Genomic DNA, 22,185 nt, shown 5'->3' on the forward strand with positions numbered 1-22,185 from the left:
AGTATTCGTCAGGAGCTTCAAAATAATGTGTCACAAGACCCCCTCTTTCCATTTAATGTTTTTTCCCAGATGGCGCCCAGTCACTATCATGAAAGTTTCATCTGTCTATTTCACTTCAAAATAAAGTATTCATGCATTAATTTCATTATCCCAAATTTCAATTTTTTGAGTTGACCCGTTCAAAAAATAAAAGGGGGGACTTTGAAGAAATGCACTGTATAATAATATTCCAAAGTCTACTATCTGTCAAAACACAAAGTATGATTGAATTTGAACTGTCAGTCAGGAAAGGTGAAAATATTTTCATCAATATATCTGTTTAACCTAAATTTTATTTGTAAACGTGTCAGAAATATAATACTGATCAAAACTGAAATACAGAATATCAACAAAAATATTGAAACAATCAAAAATGGCCGTCCGCTATATGTTTGAGGGTGTAAAAATTATCAGTTAATTTACTCAAGTGCTGACACATTTTAAAAATAATTGAAGTGTAATTTTGGTGGTAATGGAACAAGTTTCAAAGAAGTACCTGAAATTCTTTCTGGATTTTCCATGTATAGTGATTAATCACAAAACAAAATATATAAATTATATTGAAAATGTAACAATAATATTAAATAATTAAAATCAATATCACATTTCACTTATCATCAATCATTACTTTGTAAGTTAATGTTTGGTCAAAACCTATGTAACAGTCACTCATAATCATCAACTTGTACATGAAAGTTCCTGAAAAAAGATAAGTTATTAAAAGTAGATAGAAAAATATGTTTTTTCTAACCTTTTCGGGTTGGCATTTGGACAGGCAGACCAATTTTCTTTGTCCTTTTAGAAAATGAAAATTTTCTAAAACTCATTGTATCTTCTTCAACAAATATTAAGAACCAAAATTCTTCCTTTTGTTTATTGAACTTCTTACTACAAACGTTCATCTTGCTGGAACCATCTCTGAACATACTCCACTCAAATATACACTGTTTTCCAGGAGACATTTTAACACTCAGAAAGTTTTGCTCATTAGTACAAGAAACTGTAATATTGTCAGTAACATTTTTAACAGATGTTTTGATAGTTAATATTGGTAAATCTTTTAGCATTATCAGAACCTCTTTGGAAGCTTTGGAGCCTAGTAGGTCCATAAGGATGTTATCAAATTTGTTACTGATGCTTTTATCTGATATTAAGGACCTGAGAAGTGGAATGGACAAGTTTTCAACATTTACATTTTGTATATTCAAAAGTTTCGCTTTCAAACGTTCAAAAATCTCGAAGTTAATGTACGGTAGCATCATTACATTAGGAGTATTCAATGTTTGTCCTTGAATAAGCATTTGACAGAAATAAACCAATTTTATGGTACAGTTCAACCATTTGCGCCCTGCAGCTAAGTTCATCATTGCCTGAAAAACATAATAATATACAAATATTTTTGACAAAATTAGATATAATTACGTGTATTATCCTAATAACTTGATCTAATACTGATTTCAAGTCAAGAACATATTCTTGATTTGGTAAATTGATATCCAATAAGTAACATTTAATCATCAACAATGTTTTCAGACAGGGTGAATCATACGCAAAAGAAGTTCTTAACTCCAATTCCTTTACTAAATCCCTAAAATAAAATCCACAGTAAAATTTATGAAAATGTACTCAAAATGAACTATTAAACCTGTTAATATTATCCTCATTGTGTCTGACTGGAAGAAGCCTGTACTCCTCAACTTGGCAAATGAGCTCCAGTAATTCCTCTATAGAACTATCTGCCTGCAAATTTTCGCTAAGGAAATATATGGTTTTGTGTGACAGATAATATTGTGCTGCGAGCATCCCCAAAAAAGTTGGTTCGTAAAGAAACTTCATTTCCTAAAATTCAGAACTGAATTATGGACACGGCATGGAGATATTTGATAACATTGAAGAATCCCATTTTTTTTGCTTTCACATTTACAATGATTTGCAATTCAGTTCAATAATTTGTTTACATGACGTTCTCAGATTAGCTCCCACCATGGACTTGATAATTTTTTTGCAAACAAATATTGTAGAGTGTACAATCAAAATAGTGCAAAGAAATATACAAAGAATATGAAATATGTAAAAGAATTAAGCTCCAATATACAAAGAGAACAAATTATTGGGACATCTAGTTGGAAATCAAAGCCGCATCATTACATAATATAAAACAAAGTTGGTTCCTGCTGTTTGTCCTTATATATGCTTAGATCTTTAAAACTACACACCATATTTTAATTCGAGTTTCTTCAATAGATAGAGTGATTAAAGAGGAGGGTTTATACCGGGTGATTCTCTAAGGTGGCTCACCCATATATCTTTATTATTGGAGATAGAAAAACGAAATTTGGGGGTTGTGTAATATAGTTCAATTTACATTTTTTGGCATATTTACTTGCTTTGCCGCACTTCGGTTTGACCGGAAATGACCCCAACTTTCGATTTTTAATTGGAACATCCTATAAATTTAAACTTATTTCGATCGAGAATAACATTCTAAATCCAACAATACTCCACTTGTCAATATCTGAGAAATGAAATCATTTTATTCCTATTTTTATTTTTTGATCTAGAATGCCATGGATCGTGTAAATCGCTTCATTCTTGATCAAGTAGCATGGGAAAACTACGACTTTGAGGCCTATGCCTTCACAGTCGTTTTAAGAATTATTTTACAGTCGCAAGTATGAATGTTTCCAGTTTACTTGATTTTTTCAAAGGAAAGGAGGTGGCTCGTCGGCTTTTTGTGAAAGATCATTTTCTTATGAATAATTTGATCAAGGATGAAGCGATTTTCATGATCCATGGCATTCTAGATCAAAAAATAAAAATTGTAATGAAAATGATCTTATCATTTCGGGTCAAACCGGAAGTACGGCAAAGCAAGTAAATATGTCAAAAAATGTAAATTGAACTATAATACACAACCCCCAAATTTCGTTTTTCTATCTCCAATAATAAAAAAGTTATAGGGGTGAACCACCGTAGAGAATCACCCGGTATGTATATAACATGCATAATATAGTAGAGAAACACTGACAATATTAGAGGTTTCTAATGTGACAATGTAAATAAACACATTTTTTGCGCTTACATTGCAAACGCTGGCTGAATCCTACGAGATAGATAAAAAAAATTATACCTTAAAAAGGTCTACAAAAAAGTCCCAATCTCTATCTCTTAGGGATAACCCACAATAACCATTTTTTATCCTCAAGAATAATGGCTCATTTACGAAGTGGTTTTAAACAACACAGCATTAATCCGTATCCAATTAGGTACTTTAAATACATTGTGCATTTAATATAGATCAATATACCTCTTTACATTATGTAATTTAAAATGCAGGGTCATAGCGGTTGCGGCGGTGCCGTCTGGGGGGCCGACGGCGCGTGCCTATAAATAGCACGTCGAATGCCGCTCTTCGCCCTCTAGCACTTCATGGTTAGCAGCGATCGCACGCGTTTATATGTATATTTAGCATCAGCATTGCACCGGTGCGGAGCCGGGGCAGGTCGCTAATAATTTATATATAATCATCAATTTCAATGTAGAAAGCCTGTATATCAATATTTCCCTCAAAGAAGCTCTTCAGATCATCCAGAGGAGGCCGTCTGAAAACGAGGATCTGGAAACTATAACATGATTACCAAATAGTGAAATCATGAAATTACTGAAATGATTTGTCCGAAATTGATATTTCTAGCTGAGGGACAAATAATTCAAACAAGATAATGCACTGCCAATGAAATCGCCACTATAGCCAATATTTACAAAGAATAATTTGGAATTAAGGTCATTGATGGAGCACAAGAAGCTTAGAGTCTAGTTGAGATAAGTTAACAGAATGTTCATAGTATGGAATCATTTCTGAAATATCTCAACATTAAGAACAAAGCAAACACTGCTCCTACACAGAACTGCATCACTCCTCTCGACACGCGTTTCACCATCCAAGTTGGTGTTTAGAGCTGAACTATACTGATCATAATATCAATCGTTGGTCAGAAGAGAAGAATCCCAATAAGGAAGAGAAATCGCTACAATCAATGCTTTCCCATTATATGTCAAAGAACTATCGAATTGGATCTAAGAATTGGATCTAAGTACAACAGTAGAACCTTCGTCAGAGCAGAAAAATCAAGTTACCAATTGTGTTCACAACTGCATTTACTTGATACCTTTTGATTTTTGATACATCAGTGGAACTACGAGACTGATTAAGTACGAATTGCCAAGTATAAGAAGAACATCCAGTAAGAAGAAACCACCAGGTCGGACCTAGAGGAGCATGTCTGAATCCACCAACATAATAGCAAGTGATCCGAAACAAAGCTCATTTATAGAGAGAATTACTGTTTAAAAGTAAGTTTACAAAAGCTGCTAGGCCAACTTGGAAATCTTTAACGGGTGGAAACCTATAATTAGGTAGCAAAACGGTTTACAGTGCACTGATTATGAAGATAGTGCTATTAAAAAAAGAGAGTATAAAGCGCATCAAATCGATCCATAGGGTGTCTCAAATGATAATCAACCAATCAATCGGTATACTATGTCTCAGAAATTTTTCTTAATGTCAATATAAAAATAACAAGTACAGACAAAATAACAGTAAAATAATGAACATTCAGTAGTTGAACTATTTCAGAACCTAACAAGTTTGAAAATAAAAATTCCGAATCAAAAACCAGTCTCAAAACCTGTCAGCGTATAATAAGCTTTTGAAAGTTCTTTTCATAGTTACAGAATACATTGTGGTTTACTATACTTTTTATTTCGGTAGGTTCAGGAATAATAACGTAGTGAGGTAACTTGATTTGAAATTTTATTCTTCTCTTTTTTCAATACTTTTTTCTTTCTCATTTTTACATATAACTAACATTTCTCTTATTGTTTGTAACATTTTTTTCTAACCCATTTTATTAATCCACTAGTCAGGTTTCCGGTCACAATAATTTATTTTCTTTACAAATAAGTGCTTCATTCTTTTTTTGTATATTCAATATACATTGTTGATTTATTCCCATAGTCCATTTTGACTAATTCATAATATATTCATAATTATATTTCATTCATTTATCTTCACATATATTTCAGATCAGCTAAGATTCAACAAGTTATATAGTTAAACTGCAACAAGCTGAACACTTAATAACTACATACCTCCTCTTGATTGGCAATACAATCATTATTTTGCAAAATCTCAATTACAGAATCTGCAAGTTCACTAACATAATCGTCAGGATTCGAATCAGGATCCATTTGGTAATATGACGGATTAGCCAGTAATCTTCTGTAGAAAAAAGTGGACTGTATGAATTCTATCAGTTGTCCTTTAGAAGTAATGTTTCCATTTGCTACTTCTGCATTTACATGATCCGGAAGAAACTCCAAAAGGTTTGATTCTACAGGAAATGGTTCAAAAAGGAACTTTCTGTAAAAGTTTTTTTTATTTTCTTGCACCATAACACATGCAACACCAGTCGTATCAAATTGAGGTCGGCCAGCTCTTCCTACCATCTGAATAACATCTGTGATTGGCATGTCGACGTATCGCTTTGTAGCGCCATCAAAGTACTCAGTCCCTTTTACTATGACCAATCTGGCTGGAAAATTAACACCCCATGCCAGAGTGGCAGTTGCTATAAGCACTTGTATTTTTTGACCAACATAAAGTTGTTCTACAATGTTTCTGTCACTTTCAGTCAAAGCTGCATGATGCATTCCAATACCAAAAGTTAAAAGTTGAGCCAAATCTTGATCAACCAACCTAGAATTGAAATGAAAATTATTTTTTGATGGACAAAAATCATTCATTTATTTTGAAAACAATCCTGACTAGTATTAATCACTCATTTCACTTCTTTTAAAAGTAAATAACAGATTTTTTTATCGAGATATCAAAATAGTCATCTAACTCAAAGATGTTTTACTAAAGAATTAATCTCGATTTAGGATTTCAAAAGAAGGTGGAGCTTCAATCTGATCTTTTTTCTATATACCTACTAAATTTCAATCTGCTTATTGAAAACATTCATTGATGAGACTAAGTGATGTCATAAAAAGATGCTAGTATGTCATCTACCTTGATGACCAGATGAGTTAATAACCATTGCCTTTTTGATGTTATATGACTACCATTGACTGGTGTGAGATCTTGAAGTGTCTAGTAAACTATGTTAATTGCTAATTAAAGTATAAAGTTTAGAGCCGAGCGTATTAAAGTATGGAGTAGAAATGTTGAATTTTGAAGACTCTGGTTGCTTTTGAATATTTGTTATTTGTGTTTGATTTGAGCTTTATCCTTGTAATGTTAGAATTAATATTATAAACGAACACAGAGTTTCATTTGTTTGCAGTTTCTTGTAAAATAATTTAATTATTTCATTGTTATTGCCTGCAAATCTTCATTATAACCTAAATCTAACAGTACCATCAGTCTAAGGGCTATTATAACCTGAGGAGTTCCAGTCTTAACACAAATTTTAATGTCAACTTTAAATATTTTTACTTAAACTAAGGGAAGGAATTATACGAAAGTAATTTCACATTTACTAAATATCTTTTATGAGGTATGAATGAACAAAATTACTTCAGAAATCAATTTAGATTTTGTTGCCTGGAAAACTAAACCGTAAACAAACATCTGTTGAAATAAAGTTATAATTTAAATTAAGAACACTAAATCAAATCGAAACATATGCCTAAACCATAAATACCAATAGAAATACAAAATAAAAAGTCACATTTCGGTGTGCCTTCCACCACGTTCAATGCAATCAATTGTCCTTTTTAAAACATCTTTAACTGCATTCTTTATACTACGGGGTTTCGTGCTTACAACACATTCTCGAATAACTGCCTATCTCGAAAAGGTCTTTGCTTATACACCTTTTGTTTTAAGTAACCCCACAAGAAGAAATCTGGTGGGGTTATATCAGGAGATCTAGGCGGCCAAAAGTGTTCCATATTGCGACTGATTACTTTGCCCCTAAATATTTCCAAAAGACGCTCTTTAACCACCCTTGTAGTATGAATAGGTGCACCATCACACTGATACCACACAACATTTCTTACTTGAAGGGGCATATTATCCAAAACTTCAGATAGTTCGGTATTCACAAAGTGTAGGTAGTCCGCAGAATTTAAATTATGTCTAAAAAAGTATGGTCCTATAATTTGATCGTTCATTATGCCACACCATACATTCGTCTAAAACGAATATTGATCTCGACATTCGATTACGAAATGTGGGTTTTCTTTTGCCCACCACCTGCAGTTTTGCGAGCTCATAACGCCATTTGAAGAGAAGGTCGCTTCATCTGTCCATAAAATTTGATAAAGAACATGATAATTTTCTTCTTTTTCCCCTTGAAACCAAAAAGAAAAATACAAGCGCATATCGAAGTCCCTTTCTATTAATGTATTGATAAATTTCGGTTTATAAGGCATAAATCTATTTTTGTGTAAAATACGCCGTACACTCTCTCGGTTAACATCTGTTCTATCTGCAATATCTTGAATACTTGTTTTTTTTATGTTCTACGACATCCAAACATATTTCAAATTCCACTTCTTCAGTATGTCTAGAAGGTTGATGTGCTTTTCTAAAATTACTCTCAACCGAGCCAGTAGATTTAAACTCAGCTATTATCCTACTAACTGTTGACTGATGAATATTTCTTGCAGGATGTCTGGCATTGAAAATATCAGCTACTTGTCGGTGACCGGTATTCTCGCCGCATATTAAAACGATTTCAATTTTCTCTTGAAGATTCAGCATTCTTAACAACACACTAGACAACGAATAAACTATTTTAAATCTAAAACTGATAAACACTATTTTGAGTTATTCAACAAATGTCATATGACAATAAAATATTTTGCTTATTCAGTTCAGTTCAATTGTTTCCACAGTACCCTTAGTTTAATTTCGTTGTAATTTTTCGTAATTAGTAAATCAAAGTTTAACTGTTTGAAAAGCGCCGTAAAGAATAAATTATTGACTTTTCATTGATATTGTTTTTTAATTATGCTTATATTTCAAGCTATTTCGCAAAAAGTAGAAATAAAGTGAAATATTTATCTGTTTTTAAAAACTGTATCAACTTTGCATCATTTTTGGCATAATTTTTTCTGGTGTTCTAAATTTTTGCGAATCAAGTTGTATTTAGAATTGCAATTGGTAATAAAAATGCGTTGGAAAGATAAGTTAGGCATAAAGCACTAACTTTGTTGAGGTTTGGCCAAATTTGAGAAATCGGCAAATGTCAAATTTTCGAAAAACTGTAAAAAAACTAAATTTGTACTAGAGAGCTAAAAATTAGTATATGGGTAAAAAATTAAAAAACTATCATCTTTTCTCTTTACCGATTTTCGAAATTTCGAGCATTTCTGAACATTTTTTGGAAAAAATGTCAAATTGGACAGGGAAGAAAAATCACTTGATCGGTCATATGCATGTCATTTGGCATCATTTTTAAAGCACAACCTAGTGGAGATATCAAAAGTTGCTTGCAGAGATGAACAAAAAAAATCCCATTTGATATATATATAATATATATATATATATATATATATATATATATATATATATATATATATATATATATATATATATATATATATATATATATATATATATATATATATATGTCAAGCTTTCAGTATATTTCACACCTTCGTCAGGACAACTACAATAATAAGATTATATATCTTGTAAAAAATATATAAATATGGAGAACTTACTAACGTGAGAATAAAATATACAATGGTTCAAAAACAGATAGAAAAACATTAAATAATGACAGTTGATAAAAATAGATTTATTAATTACCATTCCTATCATCCTAATAAAATGAAAATCAATTTAATAAAATCATTAAAAAATCATCAAAATTACCCATCCCGATTTACGAAACCAAAGTTTGTCTAATTTCAGTAAAATTCTGATCCAAAATTCTTATCCTAAATCTTTAGTAAACAGAATTTTATTTTGTGAAAGAACAAACTTTCAAAATAATGATGAAGAAGTTGAACATAACAACGTTATACCTTCATTCAATTGACACCAAAATTAATTAATGTATTCCGAAATAATAACCTCAAAATATCTAAAACAAATGTCACTTCTATATCTAAATTATACAGTAAACTAAAAGCTCCAATTTCAAATAAAAAAAAATCCAATTTAGTATACAAAATTTCTGATATGGATTGCTCTAAAACATATATAGGACAAACATCTAGACCTCTAAGTAGTCGCATCACTTCCCATAAGAGCGACTGTAGACGAAATGTTAATTCTTGTGCATTAACAGAACATGTTAATTCGGAGGATCATAAAATGAATTTTGAAAATCCAAATATTTTAGATAGAGAAACCAATACAACTAAAAGAATATTTTTGGAAATGATACATATTAATAACGAACAACATTCAATGAATAAACGAACTGATATTGATAGTCTTAGCAAAATTTACACATATCTACTGAAATATGATAAAGAAAATAAAAGATCTAGTAATTCGAGTATCATTCAGAATTTTCCCACTTGGCAGTTGTCATTCGTATGGGGGCGGCAGCTGATTAACGGAAAAACAGATTTTAAACAAATTTTAAACATTGTCAGCCAAAAATTTTATCAACTGTCATTATTTAATGTTTTTCTATCTGTTTTTGAACCATTTTATATTTTATTCTCACGTTAGTAAGTTCTCCATATTTATATATTTTTTACAAGATATATAATCTTATTATTGTAGTTATTGTAGTATATATATATATATATATATATATATATATATATATATATATATATATATATATATATATATATATATATATATATATATATATATATATATATATATATTATTGTATCTTATAAGTGACTGACTGTGCTATGAAGAGCATTATTTGCTAATAAGGAGTAATAATAATAACAATACAACTGAATAAATTATTGAAGAATTTCAAAAAATGTCTTCTCAATTTAGAAATACGTTAAAACATTTCTGTGTAGTTCTGTTTTGCCACATGGTGAGATTAAAAAACTCCATCAATTTCAGACGAGTCATTTATGCATTGTCAGGTTTACCATTCAGAATTTTAAAATGATATATTTTAAATGTTGTGATGATATGGACGAAAGTGAAAGTGTGTTTTCAGGTACTCTGAGAAAACAATGAATATTCTGTAAATGGCTGAAAATGTATGAAGTGTCTCCCAATAATGTATCACAATAGTTGTGCAACAAAAACAAAAAGCTGCTGTGAACCGTCAAAGAAAAATTTGCATATGAATCCAAGAACAACAATGAAATGAAATAGAATTTATTCTTCATTAAAAATTTCACAATTGCATTGCATTATAGGACACTTATGATGCCTTGATAACTCGCAGAGTCCTGTCCCACCGCCAAACGTGAGTGAGGTAGTCTCAATTCGTTACCCCTTTGTGTTGTAGTTCTGTATCTGTATCTGTAGAGTAGGGAGGGTGAGTGTAAGCCCACGCACTTAGGCCACATGTGACCCATTGTACATCCTCCCGAGGAGTTGTCCTCCTAGGTCGTCGTCCATCCTGTCCTTTCCAGGAAGGTGGACAGGTCGCTGGGAGACATCTCCTTTATATCGGCAGGTGTAGGCCAAGACTCGCCGAACACACACTCTCTTATTGACGATAACTCCGGGCACTCGCACAGGATATGCCTGACAGTCTCATCTTCCTGTTCACACATCCTGCATAGAGGTGTGTCCACTAGCCCCATATTATGTAGGTGTTTCCTTAGCTGACAGTGGCCAGTCAGAAATCCTACTGTAAGGCGTAGATTTTTCCTGGTCATCGCCAGATATTTCTTCGGCGCCAGCTTCCCAGGGTCGCCCAAGGTGATCCTGGCAAGATTACATCCTTTGACTTCATCCCATCTCTTTAAAGATTGAGCATGGGTGTAACATTTGACTAGTTCCGCAATTGTCGATGTCATCAGGCCGTGGGTGCCACTTGGTCCTAAAATTCTTAGTCCAGCCGCTTCCTTGGCTAAAGAGTCGGCAATGCGATTACCTTTACTCGTTTCGTGCCCTTTAACCCACCTCAGGATAATGTTATTATCTACCGAGGCTTTGGCTAAATCTTGGTGGCACTCTAGTGCTAGTCCTGAAGTAACACGGTGTCTGTTCAAGGCTAATAGTGCTTGTCTGCTATCAGTGCAGATTGTAATGTTTTTGCCAGAAATTCTTTTCTTGGTTATTTCTTTTGTGGCGATTGAGATACCAGCCAGTTCTGTTTGGACCACGCTGGTATTTCTTCCCATTCCCCATTTAATCCTTAGGCTTAGTGATCTGGAGTACACTCCACATCCTGAACCTTCTTTGGTTTTTGAGCCATCTGTATAAATCCGTATTGCATTTGTAGCATCTGACTCTGTGTTCTGCTTAATTTGTATTTTGTAGGGTTTATTAAACACAAACCTGGGTTCAATTGCATCACTTGTTGCCTGCAGCAGAGGTTGCGCAGTAAGCGCTTCCCGCCATAGGCCCAGCCTCAATCGACCCATTCCTACTTCTAGGTTTACACCAGCCGTGTGCAATCGTATCATGGCCATTAACGCAACCTCCTTAACGTACAGATCCAGAGGGGTCAGACCCGTGATTAATTCCATTGCCGCGGTTGGTGTTGTTCTCATGGCTCCTGTGATGTTTAAACAAGCCAGTCGCTGTATTTGATATAATTTTTGGATGGCCGTTGCTTGTAGAACTTTCGGTCCCCATGCAATGGCTCCATACGTTAACATAGGTCTTATTATTGCAGTGTAGATCCAGGCGACTACACGGGGTGAAAGACCCCATGCGCGTCCCACTGTCCTCCGACATTGCTCATAAGCCACGTATGCTCTTTTTGCTCTGCTCTGTAGATGAGAGTTCCATGTTAGCTTCTTGTCGAGGATAATACCAAGGTATTTCACCTCTTCAGAGAAGTTCAGTTGGCTTTTGAAGATTTCGGGAGGTTTTAAGCCCGTTAAACTTCTTTTCCTGGTGAAAAGGACCATCTCAGTCTTCTTGGGATTGATCGACAGTGAGTGTTCCTTACACCATGTTTCTATCAATTTGAGCCCATCCTGCGCTCTATCGCACAGTGTGTTTACAAATTTGCCGGTCTGCAAGATAACTATGTCATCTGCGTATGCAATTGTGTAGAATCCATTTTTGTTAAGGTGATTAATTAGGGTATCCAGAACTATGTTCCAGAGAAGGGGTGATAAGACCCCTCCCTGTGGACATCCCCTCATGACCAGTCCTTTAACTGTGATGTCTTCTACATTAATACTTATTGCTCTGCTAGAGAGCATCTGGAGTATCCATTCTCCTACTACCAGGGGTACATTCCTGGAGTGTAGTTGCTGGGTAATTGTTGGAAAGGTTGTTTTATCAAACGCTCCCTCAATATCTATGAATATACCTAGGGTGGATTCTTTGTTGTCCAATGATCTCTCGATTCTGCCAACCACATGGTGAAGGGCAGAATCAGTAGACCTTCCCGGGGTATATGCATGCTGATTTGGATGAAGTGGGTTGTTAACAAGTACTTCATCTCTTATGTACCGCTCACATAGCCTCTCCATGGTTTTTAAGAAAAACGATGTGAGACTAATTGGTCGGAATGCTTTTGGTAGGGTGTAGTCCATCCTACCTGGTTTGGGTATAAATACTACTCTTACTTCTCTCCACTTACTGGGAATATACCTCAGAGCTAGAGAGGCTCTGAATATTCCAACCAGGTGTGGCATAAGAGTGTCCAGTCCCCACTGAAGTAGGGCTGGTCTTATACCGTCAGGCCCTGGTGACTTGAAGGGGGAAAAGCCCGATATAGCCCATCTTATTTTGTCCTCATCAATTACTGTACTAGCATATTGCCAGTCATATTGTGAGGGTGTTATTGGTACATCCGTCCAGTTCGCCGTTCCAGGAAAGACAGAACCTGGGAAGTGAGTTTCCATAAGAATCTCAGCACTCTCCTAGTCTCAATTCGTTACCCCTTTGTGTTGTAGTTATGGCACAAATTATTTTTCGTGTAATGTAAATGATATATTTATATCATAAGAGGACTACACCATTATTGATGATATAGAAAATAATATTACTCTGCAGAGACAGAAAATACTATCTCTTGAGAAATTGTTAGAATCTAGAAATTAATCATCCATCCATGGACTTGAAAAAATTGATGAGATAATTAAGTTTAGTGAACGATTTACTGTTGTAAATCATGCCCGAAAGAAAATAAATCCGGCCGCCAATGGTAACCATAAACCAAACGTGACGTAGCTAAGAGCGCGCAAATGCACAATCCCTGCCGCTCTGGAATCAGCGAGAATGATGCTACCGATTTCGACGGAACTTTGTAGAAATTTCTAGGGCATTCCAATATGATATTTAAAGTCTAGCCATGAGGATATCGAGATAGTCAAGCGGACGATACAGTGCGGTACGCGAAGTGATCTAGTAAGGCGATAGACATTCAAATAAAAGTTGAAGTTTTAGTTGAAGTGTTTGTTGTTTTTGAAGTGAAATAAAGTTACGTTTGATTACTCAGTGTAGTCAGTTATTGGTCAGCCCACGGGTAAAAACGTAATATTTGGTGTCGGAAGTGAAATAATTGACGAGATGGATGAACATAAGAAAATGTTTGAGGCGTTGCAATTGAGCTTGGCGAAGAATGAAGAACGAAGGAGGGAGGAAGAACAATTACGCCGGAAGGAAGATCGTGAATTATTACTGAATATTCTGGAAAAACAAGAAAGAAACAGAGAGGAATATCGTAAATTATTGGTAAATATCCAGAAGAAACAAGAAAAAGACAACAAGATTTACCTTCATTTATTTGAAGATATAAAAACTTCTCAAGAAACAAAGGAAGGATTGGAAAAAGTAGTCGATGAGAAGCTTGATGGGGTTGAAAGGAAATTTGAGGAGGGAATTTCGGAAAGAATCACCGGACCTGAAAAGGATTACTGTAGATTACCAGGAGGACAAGGATACCCAGCTACCAGAAGAAGAAATTCCACCAGACGTGATAAGATAGCGGGCAGATACTCCTTTATGAACAGCCCTGATAGGGAGATAAGCTCCCCTACCTCCCGCCGCTTCGGGTTCCCTCTGACCCAGAGGGTAGCAACCTGTTAGGGTCCCTTGTCCAGGGATACGGATGAACAATTTGAGGAATCACCTGACCATGGTGTGGTACGGTCGTTAACAGCCTCTGAGGGTGACACTACCTTCCTGACGAGGCAAGACATCATCGTAGCGCAGAAGGAGGATCCCGTCTTGAAAACTGTACGAGAATGGATTGCCAAAGGAGCGAGACCGGAATGGCAAGAGATTTCCAAGCACGGCCAGCAGGAAAAGGGTTACTGGCTCCAATAGAACTCCATGAGCATTCGAGATAACCTACTCACTCGGAAATGGGAACGCCCGGATGAAAGAACCCACAAATTCCACATGATCTTTTCTAAAACGTGAATCCCGAGTATCCTCGAACAGCTTCACGATGGTCGCACTGGAGGGCATTTCGGAGTAAATAGAACTTTAGCGAGAGTGCGTGAGAAGTACTGTTGGGTCAATTGCCGTCGAGACGTGGAAGAGTGATTTAAGCGCGGTGACCTGTGCTCTTCGAGAAAGTGTCCGAAGACAAGGCAAAGGGGAAAGTTGAAGCAGTACCTCAGTGGATGCCCTTTCGAGAGAATCGCAGTCGACATTTTGGGACCACTCCCTATGACCATATCCGGTAACAAGTACCTTATGGTTGTGATGGACTACTTCTCCAAATGACCTGAAGTAGTAGCCTTACCGAACCAAGAGGCTGAAACGGTGGCAGAAGTCCTATTGCAGAACGTAGTTGCCAGACAAGGAGGACCCCAAGAACTACACTCGGATCAGGGCCACAACTTCGAATCGGATTTATGAAAGGAAATGATGACTCTGTTGGGAATAAAGAAGACAAGAACAACTGCTCTTCACCCACAATCCGATGGAATGGTCGGGAGACCATTCCATCGGATTGCACCATCAATAACTATCTCTCGATGTTTGTCTCCGAAAATCAAAGAGACTGGGATAAATTGGTTCCTCTTTTTCTGTTGGCATACAGGAGCTCTCAACATGACGGGACATGTTATACACCATCCATTTTGTTAACTGGTAGGGAACTGAAGCTTCCGATAGATGTATTGTATGGCAGTCCTTTCGATGAATCTCAAGAGGTACCTCTTTCAGAATATGTGAATGACCTGAAGGAGAGACTGTAAATTGTACACGAATTTGCCAGAATCAAATTACAGCTTTCCAGCGAGAGGATGAAAATAAGATTTTGCAAAAAGTCGCTGCCAGTGAGTTTCAAGGAGGGCGATGCAGTGTAGCTCTACCAACCCCAACGTCGGAAAGGTTTGTGTCCCACGTTGCAGAGACCATGGCAAGGACCTTACTTGGTAACCAAAAAGGTAAACGATCTGGTGTACAGAATTCAATTGTCACCCAAAAGCAAGCTTAAAGTTGTCCACATAGAGAGGTTGAGTCCTTACATGGGTCGTGATGTCCCCTATTGGAATGTTGTTCGGGGCGAACAACCTCAGGGAAGGGGGTAGTGTTGTAAATCATGCCCGAAAGAAAATAACGCCGGCCGCCACTGGTAACCATAAGCGAAATGTGACGTAGCTAAGAGCGCGCGAATGCACAATGTTCCCTGACGCTCTGTAATCAGCGAGAATAATGCTACCCATTTCGACGGAACTTCGGCGAAATTTCTACGGCATTCGATTACGATATTTAAAGGCTATCCACGAGGATATCGAGACAGTCAAGTGGACGTTACAGAGCGGTACGCGAAGTGATCTAGTAAGGCGATAGACGTTCAAATAATAGTTGAAGTTTTAGTTGAAGTGGTCGTTGTATTTAAAGTGAAATAAAGTTAACTTTGATCATTCAGTGTAGTCAATTATTGGTTGCAATTCATCTATGAAACAATATCTTAACCCACAAATTATGAATAGTGTTGGTATATGAAGTAAGCAAAAATGATCTAACCCACTGAAGTGGGATAGACTTATTTTTGAAAAATTACCCCCATAGCTCATAGAGAATGAGATTAGTTGATCAGTATCAGTGTTGCCCTTCAGATGACTACAATTTAACTTGAACTTTCAAGTGGATTATGTTCTGATAATGTTGTATCTTTGGTGAGTTTATTTTATGGTGGGTAAGATTTTTTTGTTTACATTTGACAATGGAGAAATATTTTACTGGTTATTTCGGTTATAAATTTATTGGTGCAGTAAAAATTGTGAAATAGTAAAGTTATGTTGACTATATTATTATTTCAAAGTATTATGACGTAGGTATGTAGTGTCCGACCGAAAGTTCGGTTTCGGTTTCAGTCGAGTTTCGGCAAAGAAACGGGTTTCGGTTTAGTTTCGGTTTCGGCGGCAAACCTGCCGAAACTGCGACCGAAACTGCATTCGAGGGTTCTCGCGCTGTGATCGGTTATGTTCGGCGCGTTGAATGTTATACAAGCTACGAAGACATTTTGCCGCGTCCACGTGCCTAATCATGTCGTGACGTATTTTGTGATTTACTTTGTTTACTACATAAATATTAATAATATTCAAAAGAAGAATCTACACCTACTCAAATAAACACCTCACCTATTTAAAGTATTTTTATGATGCAATTAATATTTTTTCTTAAATAAGGGGTTGTAATGTTAATTTATGGATTATCAATAAGTGAAAATGTCGAATACTGCATAACATGATTTAAAGATAAAAAAAGACTGACTAATTATAATAACGTTTTCTTTATTTTTCCCTCAAAACATATCCTTGTAAGGAAGTTTCGGTTTCTGCCGAAACTGAGACCGTTGCTTTTAGCCAAAGTCTTTTCTACCATCGCTTTGGAGTAGTCATTCCATTGAAGATCATTTTTGATGATGTCTAGTTCCTTCTCGGGACCTTCCTTCGTATTACAGAGCCCAAAAGCACGGTCTAATAGAGTCTTGATGATTCCTCTTTTAGTCGATTGATGGTGGTTGGATTCGTGGTTCAAATACTGTGCCGTATGAGTGGGTTTTCGGTATACAGATGTTTCCCACTTAGTGTCGGCCCTCTTCATTAAAACGTCTAAGAATGGCAAGTCGTTGTGGATTTCTTCCTCCATTGTGAAAGTGATGGAAGGTCTCACGCTGTTGATGTGTTTCAGGAAGGCGTCTAGTTCAGTATTCCCATGGTTCCATATTATGAAGGTGTCGTCAACATATCTCAAACAGACTCGGGGTTTCTTGTAGGCTTCTTCAATGGCCAAAGTTTCAAACCACTCCATATATATGTTGGCTATGACTGGTGAAAGTAGCGATCCCATTGGCAGTCCCTCATCTTGTGTAAAGAATTCGTCCTTTAGTTGGAAATAACAGTTTCGTACACAGCATCCTAGTAATTCCATAATTACTTCTATAGGTAGATTCGTTCTCTCTTTCAGGTTCCCATCTTCGGATAGCTTTCTCTGTATGATTTGGAGTGCTTCTTCGACCGGAACGTTGGTGTAAAGGCTTTCCACGTCGAAACTAATTAGTTGATCTTCCTGTGTGACCTCAATTGACCCTAGTAGTTCGACAAAATGCCTTGAATTCTTCACAAAAGATGATGTTTTTCCTTGTAAAAATCTAGACAAGTTTTGAGTAGCCGAATCTCTGGAGCTGATGATCGGTCTAAGCGGAACGTCCTTCTTGTGGATTTTGGGTAGTCCATACAAGTGAGGGGGCTTACTGTGGTGCGGTGTTAGCCATGATCTTTCCTTGTCCGAAAAATAGACTTGGTGTTTTTTCAAAATCTGGTACAACTTCCTTTCGATTGATGCAGTAGGGTCCCGTACGATCTTTGTGTATCGTCCCTTCTGAAGAACCTCTTCAATCTTCTGTTCGTAGAGAACGGTATCCATTACCACAGTAGCGTTTCCTTTATCTGCAAACTGCGATTCCAAAAATTGCATTTACCGGATACCCTGTGAGTGAAATCCTATATTGGTGAAACTAAGAGGCCATTGAATGTTCGCATTGCCGAGCACAAGAAGCACACACAGCGAGGGGAAACCAGCAAATCAGGAATAGCAGACCATGTTTGGACCCATCAACACAACATCGAGTGGTCCCAAGCTGAGAACTTGCACATAGAGGAACATTGTTTTAGGAGAAAATTCAAGGAAATCGCATACATGTTGTCCAACAACGTATTCAGCCAGGCCAGCGTAGAAATACGCAACATATGGAAACCCATCATCAAGCGAAAAATGGCCAACTCCCGCCAAAACGGTCATCTCCCACGGAACCAGTGAAGAGGAAAATGGAAAGCAGGGATAAGTGAAAGTATTTGAACGACCTATAAATAGTCATCTCTCGGAGGAATCAGTCCAGTCATCACCCGAAGACGATTGTAGATACTAACAATAGAAACGTCGTAAACTAACGTGACTTGGAATCTCTACACTTTTTATTTTTATTTTCTTTTTTCATTCCTTTATTTTTATTTTGTTTTTATTTATTCAATTGTTATATTTTTACTTGTAGTTTATTTCACTATTATTTCATTTCAGGTTTATTTTGCTTAATATAATTGTTATTTTCAGCTATTCATTTTTAATTATTCTTTTTTAGTTGTTTCAGGGATTTCAATTCATTTTATATAGTAGACAATGGAAGTCCGAACTAGTAAAATTCATCATGAAACATTGTCAATCACCTTCAAACAAAAGCATAAAGACACATGTAAAACGTGTGATGTATACAAAGCTCAACTCAACAGTTCCAGCAACTTGGATAGAGAAAAAATACAAGAGGAGCATGACAAGCACCTGAAGACTGCAGCAGAATTGCGTGAGCAAATGAATAAGAATTTGAAACTGTCCCAAGAAGATGATACAGTAGAGACATTAACCTTTGATTTGCAAAAGACGCACCACCTTCCAAAACCACAGACAAGTATTGTTTACTACAAGAGACAATTGAATTTTTATAATTTGGCCATTGCCGTGGGAAGCACTGAAGCACATGAAAGGGAATTTTCAATATATGGTAAGAACATGAAGCAGGCAGAGGAATCCAAGAAGTTGGCTCCTGCCTTTAATTTACCATGGAAAATGTTAAAGCTCCAGTAGCTAAACTTAATTTATGGTCAGATTCATGTGGTGGCTAGAAAAAAAGTATGAATCTTGTTTTAATGTTGATACATTTTCCCCAAAATCACCGTTTTTTGAAAAAGATTCAATTAAAATTTTTAGTCTCTGGTCATTCATTTTTACCAAAGGTTTCACATTTTGGTGATGTAGAATGTGCATTAAAAAGCGATCAAAGAGTTTACACAAATCAAAATTATATTGATATCATGAAGACATGCAGAAACAAAAATAAATTTATCGTGAATAAATTTACAAAAAGCAATAACAAACAGAAAAATTGATATTGATAAGGAAACAATAAGTTGGTTAAAAACTCATGAAATAATTCTAAAGAAAGAGCAGCCAATGCAGAAATGAGAAGTCATACAACAGACGAAGCTCACACCCAAGTGAACACAGAGAAAAAAGCAAAAGGTCGCAAGCCTATAATAAAAGAAGTCAAGATTCCGTTATTGTGGTCAGATGGCAAACCTTCATCCACAGAAAAAATTTAAGATTTGAAAGACATCCTGAAGCCAATTCCTAAGACTGCTGAAATATTTTACGATTTTATAAAGTCAAATCCAGGGCAAGCTTTTGATGACAGTTTCCTGGAAGATTAGTCATTTTTATTGTAATAAAAGGAAATTTTGGGTAATTTCTTATATTTGGATCATTTTCATTAATTTAGAGTGTTGGTGATCCTAATTTTCAAATATAATGTAAGCCGCTTCTGGTGATTGTTCCTGTCAAATTTGGCAGTTTTTGTTCATGAAAACAAACACTTAAGTTTCCTTTTCTTTATGTTCAAATTAATTTGAAAAATTACTTGAATATTTTTTGCAAACCATTTTTTTTTCACCTAATCTTGAACTTTACACTCGATTATCTTAGAAATTGTGTACATTGGGTTAGACGATTTTTGCGTAACACTGTCCGTATGTAGACTCAATTTTGAATTTACATTATATTTTATGACGAGTCCAATAAGTTATACATTCTCTACTCCTTTTTGTAATAACTTCAGTGACGAGTAAAGTTCTATTTCTATTAATAATTCAGTAATCCAAATAATTCAAGATTATACAGATGAAACATCAATGAAAACTTTGAATAAACGTCCACTACGATAGTAAAATAAGTCATTTGTTAACTTTTCTCATTTTTAAAAGTTGTTAATAACAATATTTCTAGTCAGCTATCTGCTAATTGTATAGAGCTAATATATTATTTTACTTTGAAATACCATTTCCAAAGTTATTCCAAGTTATTATATCTAATATGAATAATCCTTTTGCGGTAGGTGCTTCCAATTATATTTATGTTCAGTATTTTAATGAGGTGGACAAATGAAATCAATAATTCAATCAATATATAGTGTATATATCTACTCAAGATACACAATTCACTGCTGAAATACCTGAAGCGTACTACCCTTCCGTAAAATATAAATAACTTTTTTTAATAACTAACTGTTCTCCTATGAGCAACCCTTGGAAGTTTTCTGTAAGCACTAAGAGAATTCAGGAAGGCAAAAGATTTGATTTGCCTTATCTTTAGCATACTTTATAAACGTATACTCTTAACAGTAAGATTTTTAATTTTATAAAACCTAACGTTGATAATTATGTATAATTGTCTGCCATGGTTTTGATTATACATTTCAAATAAAACTAACAATGATGAAGCCCAACTTACCGATACTTTATACTCTCAAGTTCATTGGGGTCACAATGAAGCCATTTTTGTGGATTACCTTCAGACAGTAAAAATTTCATTAGTTCATAGCCGGTTATTCTTGTCTGTTTACGTGAAGATACAAAAATCAGTGCTGAACTGTCTGAAGCATATTGGCAAATTGCTTGGTATACTGATTTATTCATGGCCGCCATTCGGGGGCAATAATGCTTTCCTGCAAAACCCTGTAGATGTATTTCCAATGGAACTGGTCTAACTGCAGAACTAAAGTTAAATATTCCCCTCTGAAAGAGAAAGCGCTTATTTTGTTATGTGTCGAAAATGCCTTCATTCTGATCCCAAGAGTAAGCAAGTCCACTCTGCACCACTATTTATTCAGTAACAAATCTGACGAAATATATACAATACATGAGAAATACATGACAAAATATACCAGCCACATGTCAAAACCATAAACAAATTCAGTGGCTGAGAAAAAAATTATGTGTCAAAGGGAACACATATCAACATAACTACCAACCTTGGAACTTTCAATAAAAAAAATGGGAGTTGCGAAAACATAGACTGAAAGTCATATTACTTATGCACTTGAGTCTGACATAGTTCGGTTATTGAACATTTGAATGTACCAATACACATTTTTACTCTGACAACAAGAACCACCTGTCAGTGCCCAGCTGCACGTCTATACTACACACCATTCGCCATTTCAATGGAGACGAGTTTTTATCTTCGAGAAGAACCATTTTCAGGGATTGTCTTTGAGATTTCCACTTGATGCACCGTTACAAATTCACGAGATTTCGTTTGATTACCGTCTTCAAAAATGTTGCACCATTTGGGTCAGATGTTGTTATCTGTCCAATCTGTTGGGATTTTTACATTTCAAGTCTTCTTGAGGTATAGCTAGGAGTGAGGTTCCACGAAGAAATGGTGAATTTAGGCAAGCTGTTTGTGAAAGAACTAACTAACTCTTCAAACTTTAAAGCTATAATACCAACCACCCTTCGCAAGAGAAGTCTATTCAAATCTATAAAATAACTAACTAAAGAAGTTGTTTATTTTTTATTGAGTCAGTCATTGCTGCTGTTTTATTTGTTTTTGTTTTATATACAATCCTCAAAACACCTGACAGTTTGAAGTATTTCTGGAGCTACTTAATGACATTGTTTTCTCACAAAAGGGCGCCAAAATGAAGGGTAATGTAGTGAACAGTCTCATGAATGAATTCCTTATGAAATTATCTATCTTTTTATTGTTTACTA

At 35.5% G+C, this 22,185-nt stretch overlaps 1 protein-coding gene across 3 annotated transcripts in view; it reads right to left on the minus strand.

Moving 5' to 3' along the window:
• Positions 1 to 581: 581 nt before the first annotated feature.
• Positions 582 to 22,185, minus strand: part of obe (activating signal cointegrator 1 complex subunit obelus) — a 63,749-nt gene continuing 42,145 nt past the window's right edge. For all 3 annotated transcript variants that reach the window (XM_074172370.1, XM_074172369.1, XM_074172371.1), the window contains 6 exons: positions 20,921 to 21,204; positions 5,191 to 5,797; positions 1,685 to 1,878; positions 1,462 to 1,627; positions 791 to 1,409; positions 582 to 738 (listed from right to left, as the gene is read on the minus strand). In XM_074172370.1, coding sequence (XP_074028471.1) covers positions 647 to 738; positions 791 to 1,409; positions 1,462 to 1,627; positions 1,685 to 1,878; positions 5,191 to 5,797; positions 20,921 to 21,204 — 1,962 coding nt within the window. In that variant the 3' untranslated portion in view covers positions 582 to 646. The remainder of the gene's footprint in view (positions 739 to 790; positions 1,410 to 1,461; positions 1,628 to 1,684; positions 1,879 to 5,190; positions 5,798 to 20,920; positions 21,205 to 22,185) is intronic.

This window comes from Leptinotarsa decemlineata, unplaced genomic scaffold (genome assembly GCF_025532065.1).
Source record: "Leptinotarsa decemlineata unplaced genomic scaffold, Ldec_3_MD MMD2_tig00000090_RagTag_RagTag, whole genome shotgun sequence".
Lineage (NCBI taxonomy): Eukaryota > Metazoa > Arthropoda > Insecta > Coleoptera > Chrysomelidae > Leptinotarsa > Leptinotarsa decemlineata.